The sequence below is a fragment of the Ranitomeya variabilis genome, chromosome 1 (genome assembly GCF_051348905.1).
Source record: "Ranitomeya variabilis isolate aRanVar5 chromosome 1, aRanVar5.hap1, whole genome shotgun sequence".
Taxonomy (NCBI): domain Eukaryota; kingdom Metazoa; phylum Chordata; class Amphibia; order Anura; family Dendrobatidae; genus Ranitomeya; species Ranitomeya variabilis.
Genome location: NC_135232.1, coordinates 190,533,866 through 190,552,126, shown reverse-complemented (window position 1 = coordinate 190,552,126; position 18,261 = coordinate 190,533,866). Strand labels below are relative to the sequence as shown.

Sequence of the window (18,261 nt, the reverse complement as noted above, 5' to 3'; positions counted from 1 at the left end):
GATTTGTTTTTGTTGCACTTATGTACCGGTATATGTTCCCATCTAGTGTTTATATACGTGTGTATATACATATATGTATTTATATAAAATGAGACAATTTTGATATCTTTATCGCTTTATTTTCTTTTTTCATCTTTATCACTTTGAATAGACAGGTTGGTTGCCCCTTTTCTTTTTTGTCATAGCAGGTATTGCATTCATTTATCATTTTGTTTATATTTTTATATTTATTTTTAGTTTCTTTTTTTTATTTTTCACCTTGCTTCCACTCACTCATTCAATTGTTGTTTCACATTATATTCACTTTGTCATGGATATACATTTTCTCATCATCAATTCACATCTCCATCATTTATTCAAATACACATTCAAGCATTTATTCTTTTCATTTTAACACATGACCATGTATACATATGGGTGGTTGATTGTATGTATTTACTTAACCATGTTATGACTCATTAAAACTTAATACAAACGGACTTCTGAGTTGTTGCACATATTACACTCAGTATGCTGGGAAGTGCGCATGCGCTGCTGTCGTCACGCCGGACCGTCCTGCTTCTGGCAAAAGGTGTGGCCGTGACTTCCGCCTGGCGTAAGCTGGGTGGAATGCATGCGATCCACCGTGGCCAGAGGTCCTTCCACGGCATTGCAGTCAGTGCCGGATGCGCAATTATCTCTCCGGCAACTATCACTGTATATACAAGGATATTTAGGGGCTTTTTTTTCGACTGGGCGCAGCATCATTCTTTCAGGAGGTCACCTGACATAGCTTACATCCGGTTTGGTCCGCGGGCTTTTTAAATAGACATCTAGCCTCTCCTATTACACACGCCCACAGAATAGGCGAAACATGCGTCAGGGGTGGGAGACAAGGCAAACTTCTGCTTACCACTAAGGTAAAAAGACTAATATGTTCTTATTGTCATTTGGTAGTTTTCCTTTGCTGCTAGCCCAGATTACTATTTAGGTTATATACATTGAAGCACTTTATGCATCCACTTGGAGAGGTTATCTGTTGATTGATCTTTACACCTCACCATTAAGGCCCCGTCACACTTAGCGAGATTGCTAGCGAGATCGCTGCTGAGTCACAAGTTTTGTGATGCACCAGCGACCTCAGTAGCGGATCTCGCTATGTTTGACACGTACCAGCGACCAGGCCCCTGCTGTGAGATCGCTGGTCGTGTCGGAATGGCCTGGACCTTTTTTTGATCGTTGAGGTCCCGCTGACATCGCTGAATCGGTGTGTGCGACACGGATTCAGCGATGTCTTCACTGGTAACCAGGGTAAACATCGGGTTACTAAGCGCAGGGCCGCACTTAGTAACCCGATGTTTACCCTGGTTACCATCGTAAATGTAAAAAAAAACAAAACAGTACATACTCACATTCCGGTGTCCGTCAGGTCCCTTGCCGTCTGCTTCCCGCACTGACTGACTGCCGGCCGTAAAGTGAAACCACAGCACAGCGGTGACGTCACCGCTCTGCTGTTAGGGCAGGCGCTCAGTCAGTGCAGGAAGCGGACGCCGGGGGATGCGAAGGTGAGTATGTACTGTTTGTTATTTTACATTTTACACTGGTAACCAGGGTAAACATCGGGTTACTAAGCGCGGCCCTGCGCTTAGCAACCCGATGTTTACCCTGGTTACCCCGGGACCTCAGCATCGTTGGTCGCTGGAGAGCTGTCTGTGTGACAGCTCCCCAGCGACCACACAGCGACGCTGCAGCGATCGGCATCGTTGTCTGTATCGCTGCAGCGTCGCTAAGTGTGACGGCGCCTTTAGTTTACAGGCACTGAGGCAGTTTATACATCTATTTGGAGAGGGATTTATATTTTGATTGATCTTTACCTTCCTCTACCTCTGCTTCTATTGGCTTAGTATGCATACATAATGACAGCATTTTTTTTTTTTTTTTTTATAAACTGCTACTTGTTGATTCATTCAATATTTAGTGCTTTGTCAAGCATAATGATGTTTGCAGAACCAATCTAATGTACTTAATGCAAGGTGGCATCAGGATCTTCCTGTCTAAGGATTCCGGGGATCTGTCCCAGTTTGCCAGAATGTGCATCTGTAGCATTCTGGTATGTGCTTATGCCCATGCTACCATCTGGATGCAGGATGTCATGGATCCGAGAACCGACATTGCCCATCTAATTGGCACCACTTTCTTGCTATGTAGTTATCTTTATCATTGATTTTAACAAGCTCTGTTTTTGTTTGGGCAAGAAGGATGTTTGGCTGTGTGAGTTCAGTAGGACTCCCAAGAATGTCTTTGCTGTTGCGGGAACCATATCTGATTTCTTGAGGTTCACTATCCAGCCAAGAGATAAGAGCTGGGTCATTATCTGCAGATATTCCTGTAACATAGGTACTGAAGGAGCCACCAGCAGAAAATTGTTGCGGTATTTCGGAACTATGCATATGTGTTTACCTCTGATGTATGCCATGACCTCTGACATGATCTTTGTGAAGATTCGTGGAGCCAAATATAGACTGAATGGAGGACATTGAATTGATAATGGACTGCAGGTTCTCCCTGAGCAATTGCAAACCTTAGGAATTTCCAATAGGTTAGATGGACCGGGATGTGGTAATATGCATCCTCTATGTCTATTGTCTCCATGATGAAATCTTGCCCAATCAGAGGTACTGTTGACCTGATGGATTCCATCTTGAATCTTCTGTATGTTATGTACCGGTTCGGTGGTTTCAAATTGATTATAACCTGATGAGACCCGTTTGTTTTTTATCAGGAACAGATTTGAATAGTGTCCACTGTTTCTTTCCCTTTCTAGGACTATGGAGACTACCCTTGTGGATAATAGGCCCCTCACTCCCGCCATGAAGGTGGACTGTAGCTCCAGAGAGGAGAGGAGAGTCATGTTTTTATTTTCTTTGGAGGATTCAAGGCAAACTATCTTTATTCCTTCCCTGACTGATGTTAGAGTCCATTGGTCTGAACAGATCTTGTGCAACTGTGAAAGGAAGTTTGATATGCGACCTCCTACTGTGTTGGCGTCATGGCTTATGTTATCTCTGGGAGAGAGGAAGAAAAAGATTCCTGTCTATTCCCCCTTTCGGGTAGCTCCAGTGACGCGATTTGCCCTTCCCTTTGTACTGAGATGCATGTTCCTGTGGGGGGCGAAATGGTCTCTTCCTAGTATTCCTAGGTTCAGGTAAGGTCTTATCTGAAGCTTTCTCTAGGAGCTCGTCAAGAGCAGGACCATTTTTTAAGTCATGTCCATGCTCTAGCATCTTAGCCAGAGCATTAGTCTTACAGAATTTGATAACCCTGATGATCTTGCTGCTATTCTTACGGATTCAGCAGAGGCAACCGCTAAGAACCCTGTTGCTTTCTGGAGGAGAGGTAGAGAAGCCAGGATATCCTCTCTAGGAGTACCTGTGGACAGGTGTTCCTCCAACTGTCCTAGCCAACGGTACATCGATAGAGCCACACAGGTAGACATGGCATTGGTGTTTAACAAAGATGCCAAGGTTTCCAATGATTTCCTCAGTAGACCATCCATCTTGCGTTCCAGAGGGCCCTTCAACTGTGAGGCATCCACAAATGGTAGTGTAGTTTTTTTTTCGCTATCTACGCAATCTGGACGTCGACTTTTGGAATCTCTGACCGGCATGTGGCTGTATCGTCGTCCACAGGAAACCTGTCTTTCATCTCCACTGGAGTGGTCAGCCTCTTTTCTGGAGATTCCCACTCCTCTAGTACCAGGTCCCGGATGTTTTTATGAATGGGAGACACCTGCTTCTTCCTAGAACTGAGACCCCCCAAACATTTCTTCCTATGCAGTCTAGGCAGTCTTCTCCTCAACGTCCATGGTCCTCCTTACTGCCATGAGGAGTTCCTCTATATTCCCTGAGGAGAAATAATATCTCTCCTGTTGGGAGATCTCTGGGTCCAGGATTAATTCGCCTTTTTCCAGAGGTTCGTCTGGGATCGACGTTTCATTCTGAGTCATCATTCACCTCCTCCTCTAGATTAAGCTTCCTCTTTTTAGCTTCTGGTGGGACACTTGGAGATGGTGTGGGCTGGGAAAGTGCAGCCAGGGAGGTTTTTATCGCCTGGTGTATTAGGCCCTTAATTTCACCCAATAAGGAAGGTTGCTCTTACCGGATTACCTTGTCAGTGCACTATTTACATAATGTCTTATGTAAAGAGGCCAGGTTTTTTGTATAGACCTCACATCTCCGTGAAGTCTTGGACTTGCTTCCTGGTGCAAGTTCCATGTGCTGGGATCTGCAGATGCAGAGAAAGAGGAACCTGACATCTCCATGCTACCACCACACAGGGTTGGTCCTACCTTATTTATCTTCCTTGTCCAGGGCTCTTATCCTCTCATTAGAGGACCTTCTCCCCCTCGATGTCCAGGTGTAGGTAGGTAGGTGTGTGTGTGTGTGTGTGTGTGTGTGTGTGTGTGTGTGTGTGTGTGTGTGTGTGTGTGTGTGTGTCAGCCGACACCGATCTGCTCTGTATTGGGATCTGCAGATTCCTCCGATGCGTTCCAGCGTGGAATCCCTGTATCCGGTACAATGAAGTCGGCATGTGACATCACTTCCTGCCGCCGGCCTCACCCCAGAAGTTCTCTCGTGCACATACAAGTGCAACACTCTGCCTGGATACAGCAATGCCTGAAGAGGAGGCTGGAGAGCTCAGAGGCCTGCAGCTGAAGAATACCCTCAGACCTTGCCCGAATGTGCCAACTGGAGCGGAATCCTTAACAGAGACGGGAGCAGCGCTTCGGAAAGGAGAGGTAAGCCTGCTCGGTCCCCTGCTGCTCGACCCTGCTCTGCTCGGTCTCTATTTCCCCCGGTGACTGTTGCCGACACATAACACTGTGGATGAGCTCTTGATCCCTAGTAGGGACAGGAAATAACACTGAGGGGAGGTTGTGGGAGGAGTTATTTAACCTCTTTGGTGTTTCCTGTCCCTATTAGGAAAGGGGTAACCAGGGCTGTGGAGTCGGAGTCGTGGAGTCGGAGTTAGTTTTGGTTGGAGTCGGAGTCGGTAGAAATGTACCGACTCCAGCTTGTAAAAAAAAAAAATGTATTAATATTTCACAATTGAACTTTCATATGAATTTTATAAATGTTACTCAAATATATATGTTCTATCAAACTATGAACAACAGTGATCAGCAGTTCTGCTGGAGATAGAGAGATTTCTTACTTCTTGTGTGTCACTGCTGTTCTCCACTGCCCTTATCTAATCTTATACTTGGTTAACCTCATGGTGCCCCAACCCCCCTACTTACAATGTATGAAACTGAAAGTGAAAATGTGTTGCAAATTCTTAGTAGTAAAGCTCCTCCTCTAGACTAGATGTTTACTAGGTGTGCGTCTTCCAAGCATCTCACAGCTGCTACTCAGAAGAGGAAGACTGTAAGAAGTATTATCCTTTCAACAAACTTTGCATCAGTTAACTGTGAGTACATGAGGAATAACAGTATTACTGACCACTGTATCAGTTGTACGACCTGGCAATAATTTTGTACAATTGTTTTTAGGAAAAACAATTGTCATTTGGATTGTGAATGCAGAGTTAAAAACCTGAGAATGTCAAAGAAGCGTCACATTAAATCAGCTGTATTTGAACATTTCACCATCACTCAAGATAGAAAACATTATGTCTGTCAGTGTATGACAAATGATCCAGACGAAAACAAATGCTGTGAAGCCAAGATTAGTGCATATTCAGGCAAAGATAAAAATGCTCCTACCAGAGCTTCTAATCTAAAGAGACATTTACAGCGCTTTCATCCAGAAGTACTGAAAGCAGTGGATGAGAAAGACTGCATCCAAACCAATGAACCAGTGCCCAGCTCTTCCAGCCAAACAGAGGAGCAGAGAACTTTGCAGCCCTCAGTTGCAAGATATTTTGTCAGTGACAAAGTTACTGTGACAATGACAGTAGATACATTTAAAAAACAGATCAGAGCTTGTTGTAAAGGATAGTGTGCCTATTTCATTATTTTCACGACCAGCTTTTATGTGTCTTAATGGGGAAATGGCCCGCAAGCTTGGTGTTTCTCTGGAGAGAGAATTAGGCCATGTTCACACTTTGCGGGTTTTACCGCGGATCCGCGGCGATTTTGATGCTGCGGGTCCGCAGCAGTTTCCATAGCATTTACATTAACATGTAAACCCTATGAAAAGAGCAAACCGCAGTGCACATGCTGCGGGAAAAACCGCGCAGAATCGCAGCGGTTTACAACCCGCAGCATCGCAGCGGTTTACAACCCGCAGCATGTCACTTCTTTGTGCAGAATCGCAGCGATTCTGCACCCATAGAAATGCATTGATCCGCTTACTTCCCGCATGGGGCTGTGCCCACGATGCGGGAAGTAAGCGGATAATGTGTGGTTGCTACCCGGGGTGGAGGAGAGGAGACTCTCCTCCAGGCCCTGGGAAGCATAGTGTAAAAAAAAAAAAAAAAAAGAATTAAAATAAAAAATGATGCTATACTCACCTCTCAGCGCTGCACGCGGCCGTCCGGTCTCAGTTGCTGTGCGAGCAGGGCCTGAGATGACGTCGCGGTCACATGACCGTGACGTCACGAAGGTCCTTCTCGGCACAGCATCTTTGGAACCGGAGCGCCGCGTGCAGCGCCGAGGAGATCCGGACAGCAGAGGGTGAGTATAATCAATTTTTATTATTTTTAACATTACTATTGATGCTGCATATTGCTGCATATGCAGCATCAATAGTATAGGAGTAATCCCGCAGCGGAAATCGCAAAACAAACCGCGATAAATCTGCAGGGATAACCGCAGCAGTTTTGCCCTGCAGATTTATCAATTCCACTGCGGGAAAACCCGCAGAGCACGCCGCAAAGTGTGCACATAGCCTTAGAAAATTAGTAATCGAAGAAGCTTTTAAACAAAAGGAAGAACTTAAAAAAACTCTCAAGGGACGCTTTCTGTTTCTTAAAATCGATGCCTGCAAACGTCACAGAGTGAACTATTTTGCCATCAATGTCCGATTTGTTTGTGACAAAAATGAAATCGTTACCAAGACATTGGCAGTAAAAGACACCAAAGCTCATCACACCAGTGAGTTTCTCCAGGTCTTGGTGGAAAAGTTTCTGCAAGACTATGAACTTAAAAAAGAGCAAGTTCTTTCTGTCGTAACTGACAATGCTTCAAATATGATAAGTACTATTAAGCTAATGAATGAGAGTAATGATGGTGACCAGCAGCTAGAAGAACATTCTGGGTCCACAGACACAGAAATGTTTGAAATAGAGGAACACAGTATTGTAACTGAGGAGCAAAGGGAAGTTGCTTCAGATAAACAGCAACATGATAGTTTAGATGATCTTGTTGAAACTGTGTCAATACGTTCTTTCATTCATCACATGCGCTGTGTTGTGCATACGCTACAGCTGGCTATAAGAGACAGTCTGCAAGAAGGACATGCTGCTGCACTGATTGGCAAGGTGAGAAAATTGGCTGTTGCCAGAACCCCTAAAGTTGACTTAATTTTGAAGAGACGTGCTGGAAAAGGGGCAATTATTTATTGGTCAAGCTACACGATGGGGCAGTACTTACTTAATGATTCAGCGCTTGGTTGTACTGAAAACCTTTCTTGTAGACATGGCTAACCCTCAACTGACGCTAAATGAAAGTCAGTGGAATCAGGTGACTGAGCTGGAAAAATTGCTAGAGCACCCATTTACAGTGACTAAAAAATTACAAGCAGAGGACTTAACTCCAGGTATTTTCTTAAAGGAGAGGAAGAACCTGATGTTTTGCCTGTCCCAAGGAGGGTTAATTGCAAGTGGCATTGCTACATCAATGAAACGGAGAGGAGCTACTATTACAAAACAACATTCTTTTGGCAGCTGTTTATGTAGACCCAATGCATTCTTCTAGATGATCAACAGCTAACTAAAGGAAAAGAAGCTCTGTTTGAAATAGCAGTAAGGATGAAAGGGTTGCAGAACAGTCAGGAGGAACAAGAAGAATTTGGTCGTCCTGCCACATTCTTCACCCTCATCAACTGATGACGAATTTAATTTCGAAAAATATTTGGATCACAAGGACCGTGCAAAGCGTTCCCGCATAGAAGAGTCATCCCCATCAAAGAACACAGCCAGTACATTTCAGCAGAATTTTTCATGTGGACTAAAAGAAATTGAGAAATTTGACCGTTCATCAAAAATAACAGTGCAACAAGCGATTCCTCTGTATCCTGACATTTTCAGAGATGTTGCCTGAGTGGTTACTGCTTTGCCACCAACCCAAGTTAGTGTAGAGAGGTTGTTCTCTGTTCTCAAAATAATTAGATCAGATTTGAGGGCATCCATGAAAGGAGGATCTGACAGAGGCAATACTTTTTCTGAGGACAAATTTATAGATTTCTTCTTAATAACTGCATAACAGTGTTTATTGCATATTTACTTACAAGAGTTTAGAAAAGTGTATAAAAGTTATTTGCTATATTCTAATTGTATTCTAATAAATATAGTTTTTGCTCTAAGTGGTCTGATTACTTATATGATGGTGAGAAACTGAATAAGCACGATGTTAATATTTTACAACAGTAAATTTATTGTTACGAATTGGCCAATTATGAAGGAGTTGGAGTCGGAACCTGATAAAATCCAGGAGTCGGAGACGCAACTGTGGCTTACCGACTACACAGCCCTGGGGGTAACATCTAGTGATGAGCGAATATACTCGCTACTCGAGATTTCTCGAGCATGCTCGGGGGTCCTCGAGTATTTTTTAGTGCTCGGAGTGTTAGTTTTTCTTGCCGCAGCTGAATGATTTACATCTGTTAGCCAGCATAAGTACATGTGGGGGTTGCCTGGTTGCTAGGGAATCCCCACATGTACTTATGCTGGCTAACAGATGTAAATCATTCAGCTGCGGCAAGAAAAACGAAATCTCCGAGCACTAAAAAATACTCGGAGGACTCCCGAGCATGCTCGAGAAATCTCGAGTAACGAGCATATTCGCTCTTCACTAGTAACATCCTCTGGTGTGCTGCTGTGGGGGTTACGAGAGAAAAAAACCTAAATGACTGAAAATCAGCCATTTGTGCACACTGCCTTAAACATCTTGACCCAACATGAGAACACACAATGTAACACAATGCATGGCTAGTTGTGATGAGAACAAGTGCTCGAGTCCCCTGCGCCCACATGCTTCACAGCCGTTAGACAGCCACTAAAAATGCGGGGATTGCCAGTGTTTGTCAGGCAATCCCTACATGTTATGCAGCGGTATAAAACCGCACAACATGAGGGTGCGGGGACTCAAACATGTCACTTGAACACCCGCAATACTCTGCGCATACCCGTGCACTCTAGGCAAACTCGAGTAACGAGCACTTTCGCTCATCACTAATGGCTAGCTTTAGATCACTCATTTTGTCACAGTTTATAAAACTGTCTCATATTTGGAGACCACAAAAAACGTGCACAATATGGATTTCCCAATTTCGCAGACATATTCATTAAGGATTTAGGATAAACATTTTAATGAAATCATGAGATCTGACCTGTACGCGATTTCATCGGCAACCTTGTCTCGAGGATCTGTCTCGGTAATCTCATATCGGCCCTTGTAGTCCATTTCTAACTTTTCACCTAATCTCTCCTTCACAGGTCGCTTCCTCTTTAAGTGTCCATTTTCTTCCTTTGCTACGTGCTCCCTATCTTCATTCATATACTCTTCCAATTCTTTGTCCAAGCTCAACTTTTCGTCTTCACTTGACTTTGTCATCATCTTTTTGGCGAGGACATAATTATAAGTCTCTGACTGCCTGCTCATATCTATTAAGCCATCCATGTCCATGATCCCAAGTTCATTTGCCACGGCCTCTTGGGTTTGTTCTTGCAGCACTGCCCCCCAGATATTATTCTTTGGCTGCTTGTTTTGAGCAGAAAACATAAACTGTGTTGGTCTGGGGATAATACGAGGAGGGTTGGAAGTCTTCTGGCGCTTACGTTTCCATGGAGAACCATCATCCTCATCAGAGTCACTTACGCTATCATCACTAGAATCAACGTTTTTGATATTCCTATAAGGGATACTGGTTGGAAGTGACGTGTTACTCCGATAACCTTTATCATCGCTGCCAACATTGAATTTCTGTGAAAATAGAAAAAATTATTGTGCTATAAATGTTGCTGTGCATACTGTGCCTAATTCATGATTTAGCTCAAAATTTGAGTTAAATACTTTATCAAAATCCTTATTGCCCCCTGATTTCACCACACCTTTCCATTTTGTGCTGTGATACTCAATTGCAGAGATATTCACATTTATTGCTTTTGGAGCACAGTATGTGAAATCTCTGCTTGCAGGCCAACTAGGCATTTCTTTACAGTTTTCTCTGGGGTTCTTCACTTTTTATCTCTCCCTCCCAGACACTGACCATCACATAACATCTGGGAGGCAAGGGTGAAAGCACACAACCACAGAGAAGACTAAAGAAACGCTGAGTGGGGCTGCAAAGCAGAGATTTCTCAGTGTGCTGCAGAAAAAATAAAAGTGAATCTCTGTAATGGCGTGACAAAGTGTAAAATGGAAAAAAAGGTGCAGAATCAGAGAAGATGAGGGATTTTTACAAGGCGTCCAAGTATTTTTTTCTTGACAAGTGACATGACCTTGAAGTTTAGGATAATAAGAGCAGCATCAATATGTAGCAGATTTGACTTTAAAGGACCCTATTCATCATTGCCTTTGTGCCTTTTTTGATACCCAAATTCATTTTTCTATTTGGGCCTTTTTCCAAGTCTATTTTAAAGTATCTGTGCTTGCTTTTTTTCCCCTCAATTCCACATCTTTAATCCTGATCAATTGTGACTTTTTAAAAAAGTCACAAAACTTGGTACAAGTTTTGTGACACTTGACACCAATGTGCCAGAACGAAGACAGGAAGAAAGCCCATTTTTTACTTTGCGCCAAATTCATGAATCGCATTTGCCATATTGATTAACTTAGCGCCAAACTAATACCACAAGAGAAACAAGAAGAGTGATTTAAAAAAAAAAAAAAGCCTGCAAATGATGAATTGGGGGCAATGGAACAGTGGCTCAGTGGTTAGCACTGTTGCTTTGCAGCGCTGGGTTCCCGAGTTTAATTAAATCCAACCAAGGACAACATCTTCAAGGAGTCTATATGTTCTCCACGTGTTTGCGTTGGTTTCCACTGGGTACTCCGGTTTCCTCCCATACTCCAAAGACAGGAAGTGTAGATTGTGAGACCCAATGGGGACAGTGATGATGTCTGTAAAGCACTGTTGAATTAATGGTGCTATAGCTGAGTAAAATAAAAAGAATATCTATTCTCTTCATTATTCAGACCTAAAGCTTAGGGATCAAGGAGAAAACAGCAAAAGGTAATAGCCCCAATTCATCATTGCTTATTCTCCACATTTCTGGAGTAATTTGCTCTTTTTATCAGTATTTGCACCTTATTCTTTACACTTTTTAAGTTGTCTGTTTAAGTATTTATTATTTCTCTTTACTTATACACATATTTTAGACGATTCCTGAAATGCTTTTTTTAGCGCATTCTACTCCAGTCACACACACACACCTGACCCGAATAAGTTTTTTTATTTTGGTACAATTCTGCAACTTCCTAAAATAATTTGCTACTTCTGATGTTAAGAAGTCTTAAATTGTTGAAAAAAAAAGGAAAAAAGTATTTTTCTTTTTACTTGGCGCCAAGACCAAGTGCCCCATTTTAATTTGGCACAAAAATTGTCAAAGAGCCCCACAAGACAAAGACAGAAAAGTGACTACAATATTTTGCAAGTGATGAATCGGGCCCATTGTGTCAGTTATACAACAGAAGAAATTCGTATACTAGTTTCATCCTGTCAGGAAGGCGAGTACCGCAACAAGCCTCACGACTTAGTTAATGGGGTCCTCAGAGTGATGTCGGGGTCCGATGTATGGTCCACATACAATGTCTGGCTCTCAAACGGTCGGGAAACTACTCCCAAAATGTCTTGGGAAATTGAGGACATGGGTACCCACTGGTGAACAGTCACTGAGTGGAAAAGACTGCCATTTCTCATGATGGGTCTGGTGTGGGGTTTCCTCCATATTGACACTTTCCAGTCCCTACTCAACCCAAGAGTGCAGCCCCCAACCACAGATCTCCGCGCTGATGATGTGGCCAATTACTTCAAATAAAAAATTGACCATATCAGACAGGAAATTATCTCCCAATCCCTTCATACCATGCACTGTCCTCCCTCCCCCACTGCATCTAGTTCACTCTCTGACTTTGAACCAGTCACAGAAGAAGTAATTAGGCTCCTTGCATCTTCTCGCCTGACCACTTGCACCAGTGACCCCATTCCATCACATCTCCTCCAGTCCCTTTCCCCGGCTGTCACCTCTCACCTAAGGGTACTGTCACACAGTACCATTTTGATCGCTACGACGGTACGATTCGTGACGTTCTAGCGATATCGTTACGATATCGCAGTGTCTGACACGCAGCAGCGATCAGGGATCCTGCTGAGAATCGTACGTCGTAGCAGATCGTATGGAACTTTCTTTCGTCGCTTGATCACCCGCTGACATCGCTGGATCGTTGTGTGTGACAGCGATCCAGCGATGTGTTCGCTTGTAACCAGGGTAAACATCGGGTAACTAAGCGCAGGGCCGCGCTTAGTAACCCGATGTTTACCGTGGTTACCAGCGTAAAAGTAAAAAAAAAACAAACAGTACATACTTACATTCCGGTGTCTGTCCTCCGGCGTCTCAGCTTCTCTGCACTGTGAGCGCCGGCCAGCCAGAAAGCGAGCACAGCGGTGACGTCTGACGTCACCGCTGTGCTTTCCGGCTCTGGCGCTTACACAGTGGAGAGAAGCAGAACGCCGGGGACAGACACCGGAATGTGAGTATGTACTGTTTTTTTTTTTTTTTTACTTTTACGCTGGTAACCACGGTAAACATCGGGTTACTAAGCGCGGCCCTGCGCTTAGTTACCCGATGTTTACCCTGGTTACCGGGGACTTCGGCATCGCTCCAGCGCCGTGATTGCAACGTGTGACCGCAGTCTACGACGCTGGAGCGATAATCATACGATCGCTGCGACGTCACGGATCGTGCCGTCGTAGCGATTAAAATGGTACTGTGTGACGGTACCCTAACAAAAATATTCAACCTCTCTCTCTCTTCTGGTATTTATCCTCCTCATTTAAGCATGCCATCATACATCCATTACTTAACCCCTTCATGACCCAGCCTATTTTGGCCTTAATGACCTTGCCGTTTTTTGCAATTCTGACCAGTGTCCCTTTATGAGGTAATAACTCAGGAACGCTTCAACGGATCCTAGCGATTCTGAGATTGTTTTTTCGTGACATATTGGGCTTCATGATAGTGGTAAATTTAGGTCGATAATTTCTGAGTTTATTTGTGAAAAAAACGGAAATTTGGCGAAAATTTTGAAAATTTCGCAATTTTCACATTTTTAATTTTTATTCTGTTAAACCAGAGAGGTATGTGACACAAAACAGTTAATAAATAACATTTCTCACATGTCTACTTTACATCAGCACAATTTTGGAAACAAATTTTTTTTTTGCTAGGAAGTTATAAGGGTTAAAATTTGACCAGTGATTTCTCATTTTTACAACAAAATTTACAAAACCATTTTTTTTAGGGACCACCTCACATTTGAAGTCAGTTTGAGGGTTCTATATGGCTGAAAATACCCCAAAGTGACACCGTTCTAAAAACTGCACCCCTCAAGGTGCTCAAAACCACATTCAAGAAGTTTATTAACCCTTCAGGTGTTTCACAGCAGCAGAAGCAACATGGAAGGAAAAAATGAACATTTAACTTTTTAGTCACAAAAATGATATTTTAGCAACAATTTTTTTATTTTCCCAAGGGTAAAAGGAAAAACTGGACCACGAACGATGTTGTCCAATTTGTCCTGAGTACGCTGATACCTCATATGTGGGGGTAAACCACTGTTTGGGCATACGGCAGGGCTTGGAAGGAAAGGAGCGCCATTTGACTTTTTGAATGAAAAATTGGCTCCAATCTTTAGCGGACACCATGTCGCGTTTGGAGAGCCCCCGTGTGCCTAAACATTGGAGCTCCCCCACAAGTGACCCCATTTTGGAAACTAGACCCCCCAAGGAACTTATCTAGAAGCATAGTGAGCACTTTAAACCCCCAGGTGCTTCACAAATTGATCCGTAAAAATGAAACAGTACTTTTTTTTCACAAAAAATTATTTTAGCCTCAATTTTTTCATTTTCACATGGGCAACAGGATAAAATGGATCCTAAAATTTGTTGGACAATTTCTCCTGAGTACACTGATACCTCACATGTGGGGGTAAACCACTGTTTGGGCACATGGTAAGGCTCGGAAGGGAAGGAGCGCCATTTGACTTTTTGAATGAAAAATGATCTCCATCGCTAGCAGAGACCATGTCACGTTTGGAGAGCCCCCGTGTGCCTAAACATTGGAGCGCTCCCACAAGTGACCCCATTTTGGAAAGTAGACCCCCCAAGGAACTTATCTAGAAGCATAGTGAGCACTTTAAACTCTCAGGTGCTTCACAAATTGATCCGTAAAAATGAAAAAGTACTTTTTTTTCACACAAAATTTCTTTTAGCCTCAATTTTTTCATTTTCACATGGGCAACAGGATAAAATGGATCCTAAAATTTGTTGGGCAATTTCTGCTGAGTATGTTGATACCTCATATGTGGGGGTAAACCACTGTTTGGGTGCACGGCAAGGCTCGGAAGGGGAGGCGTGCCATTTGACTTTTTGAATGGAAAATTAGCTCCAATCGTTAGCGAACACCATGTCGCGTTTGGAGAGCCCCTGTGTGCCTAAACATTGGAGCTCCCCTACACGTGACCCCATTTTGGAAACTAGACCCCCCAAGGAACTTATCTAGATGCATAGTGAGCACTTATAACCCCCAGATGCTTCACAGAAGTTTATAACGCAGAGCCGTGAAAATAAAAAATAATTTTTCTTTCCTCAAAAATGATTTTTAGCCCAGGATTTTTTAATTTTCCAAGGGTAATAGGAGAAATTGGACCCCAAATGTTGTTGTCCAGTTTGTCCTGAGTACGATGATACCCCATATGTGGGGGTAAACCACTGTTTGGGCACACGGCAGGGCTCGGAAGGGAAGGCACGCCATTTGGCTTTTTTAATGGAAAATTAGCTCCAATCATTAGCGGACACCATGTCACGTTTGGAGAGCCCCTGTGTGCCTAAACATTGGAGCTCCCTAACAAGTGACCCCATTTTGGAAACTAGACCTCCCAAGGAACTAATCTAGATGTGTGGTGAGCACTTTGAACCCCCAAGTGCTTCGCAGAAGTTTATAACGCAGAGCCGTGAAAATAATAAATGTGTTTCCTTTCCTCAAAAATATTTTTTTAGCCCAGAATTTTTTATTTTTGCAAGGGTAACAGGAGAAATTGGACCCCAAAAGTTGTTGTCCAGTTTCTCCTGAGTATGCTGATACCCCATATGTGGGGGTAAACCACTGTTTTGGCACACGTCGGGGTTCGGAAGGGAAGTAGTGACGTTTTGGAATGCAGACTTTGATGGAATGGTCTGCTGGCGTCACGTTGCATTTGCAGAGCCCCTGATGTGCCTAAACAGTAGAAACACCCCACAAGTGACCCCATTTTGGAAACTAGACCCCCCAAGGAACTTATCTAGATGTGTGATGAGCACATTCAACCCCCAAGTGCTTCACAGAAGTTTACAACGCAGAGCCGTGAAAATAAAAAATCATTTTTCTTTCCTCAAAAAAGATGTTTTAGCAAGCAATTTTTTATTTTCACAAGGGTAACAGGAGAAATTGGGCCCCAATGTTTGTTGTGAGTACAGTGATACCCCATATGTGGGGGTAAACCACTGTTTGGGCGCACGTCAGGGCTCGGAAGGGAAGTAGTGACATTTGAAATGCAGACTTTGATGGAATGGTCTGCGGGCGTCACGTTGCATTTGCAGAGCCCCTGATGTGCCTAAACAGTAGAAACACCCCACAAGTGACCCCATTTTGGAAACTAGACCCCCCAAGGAACTTATCTAGATGTGTGATGAGCACGTTCAACCCCCAAGTGCTTCACAGAAGTTTACAACGCAGAGCCGTGAAAATAAAAAATCATTCTTCTTTCCTCAAAAATTATGTCTTAGCAAGTAATTTTTTATTTTTGCAAGGGTAACAGGAGAAATTGGACCCCAACAGTTGTTGCCCAGTTTGTCCTGAGTACGCTGGTACCCCAAATGTGGGGGTAAACCAGTTTGGGCACACGTCGGGGCTTGGAAGGGAGGGAGCACCATTTGACTTTTTGAATGCAAGATTGGCTGGAATCAATGGTGGCGCCATGTTGCGTTTGGAGACCCCTGATGTGCCTAAACAGTGGAAACCCCTCATTTCTAACTTCAACACTAACCCCAACACACCCCTAACCCTAATCCCAACTGTAGCCATAACCCTAATCCCAACCCTAACCCCAACACACCCCTAACCACAACCCTAACCCCAACACACCCGTAACCCTAATTCCAACCCTAGCCCTAATTCCAACCCTAACCCTAAGGGTATGTGCCCACGTAGCGGATTCGTGTGAGATTTTTCCGCACGACTTTTGAAAAATCTGCAAGTAAAAGGCACTGCGTTTTACCTGCGGATTTACAGCAGATTTCCAGTGTTTTTTTGTGCGGATTTCACCTGCGGATTCCTATTGAGGAACAGGTGTAAAACGCTGCGGAATCCGCACAAAGAATTGACATGCTGTGGAAAATACAACGCAGCGTTTCTGCACGGAATTTTCCGCATTATGGGCACAGCGGATTTGGTTTTCCATAGGTGTACACGGTACTGTAAACCTGATGGAAAACTGCTACGAATTCGCAGCGGCCAATCCGCTGCGGATCCGCGGCCGATCCGCTGCGGATCCGCGGCCGATCCGCTGCGGATCCGCGGCCGATCCGCTGCGGATCCGCTGCCAAATCCGCACATGCCATAACCCTAACCCTACCCGTAACCCTAACCCTAGTTCTAACCCTAACCCTAGTTCTAACCCTAACCCTAGTGGAAAAAAAAAAAAATATATATTTTCTTTATTTTATTATTGTCCCTATCTATGGGGGTGATAAAGGGGGGGGTTTATTTATTATTTTTTTTATTTTGATCGCTGTGGTAGAACCTACCACAGCGATCAAAATGTACCTGTAAGGAATCTGCCGGCCGGCGGGCGTACTGAGCATGCGCCCGCCATTTTGGAAGATGGCGGCGCCCAGCGAGGAGACGGCCGGACACCGGGAGGATCGGTAAGTATGAAGGGGTGGTGGGGGGGTGGATCTGAGCACAGGGGGGGTGATCGGAGGACGGGGGGAGCGGACAGCAGGACGGGGGAGCGGGCAGGAGCACGGGGCAGCGGAGCACAGGACGGAGGGGACCGGACCACGCACCGGAGCACTGGGGGGGCGATCGGTGGGGTGGGGGGTGGTCACTTCAGGTTTTCCAGCCATGGCCGATGATATTGCAGCATCGGCCATGGCTGGATTGTAATATTTCACCTGTTTTTTAGGTGAAATATTACAAATCGCTCTGATTGGCAGTTTCACTTTCAACAGCCAATCAGAGCGATCGTAGCCACGGGGGGGGTGAAGCCACCCCCCCTGGGCTGAAGCACCACTCCCCCTGTCTCTGCAGATCGGGTGAAAATGGAGTTAACCCTTTCACCCGATCTGCAGGAGCGCGATCATTCCATGACGCATACGCTGCGTCATAGGTCGTTTTGGCACCGACTTTCATGACGCAGCGTATGCGTCAAAGGTCGTTAAGGGGTTAAAAAACCATCCCTCGATCAAAACTGTGCTGCTAATTATAGACCTGTCTCTAATCTTCCCTTCATCTCTAAACTCCTCAAAAGGCTGGTCCACTCCCGTCTTATCCGCTATCTCTCAGATAACTCTCTTCTCGACCCTCTTCAATCTGGTTTCCGCTCTTTACACTCTACTAAAACTGCCCTCACTAAAGTCTCTAATGACCTACTAACAGCTAAATCTAATGGTCACTACTCCATGTTAATTCTCTTGGATCTCTCCGCAGCATTCGATACTGTGGATCATCAGCTCCTTCTCCCTATGCTCCGCTCCATCGGCCTCAAGAACACCGTTCTCTCCTGGTTCTCCTCATATCTCTCTGACAGCTCCTTTACTGTATCCTTTGCTGGTTCCTCCTCCTCTCACCTTCCCCTTACTG

At 44.3% G+C, this 18,261-nt stretch overlaps 1 protein-coding gene across 1 annotated transcript in view; it reads right to left on the bottom strand.

Annotated features, from left to right (window-relative positions):
* The window catches only part of PHAX (phosphorylated adaptor for RNA export), a 65,189-nt gene that overhangs the window by 30,523 nt on the left and 16,405 nt on the right, over nucleotides 1-18,261 (bottom strand). Inside the window, exon 2 of the mRNA XM_077291224.1 lies at nucleotides 9,531-10,123. Within this exon, the coding sequence (XP_077147339.1) occupies nucleotides 9,531-10,123 (593 nt within the window). The remainder of the gene's footprint in view (nucleotides 1-9,530; nucleotides 10,124-18,261) is intronic.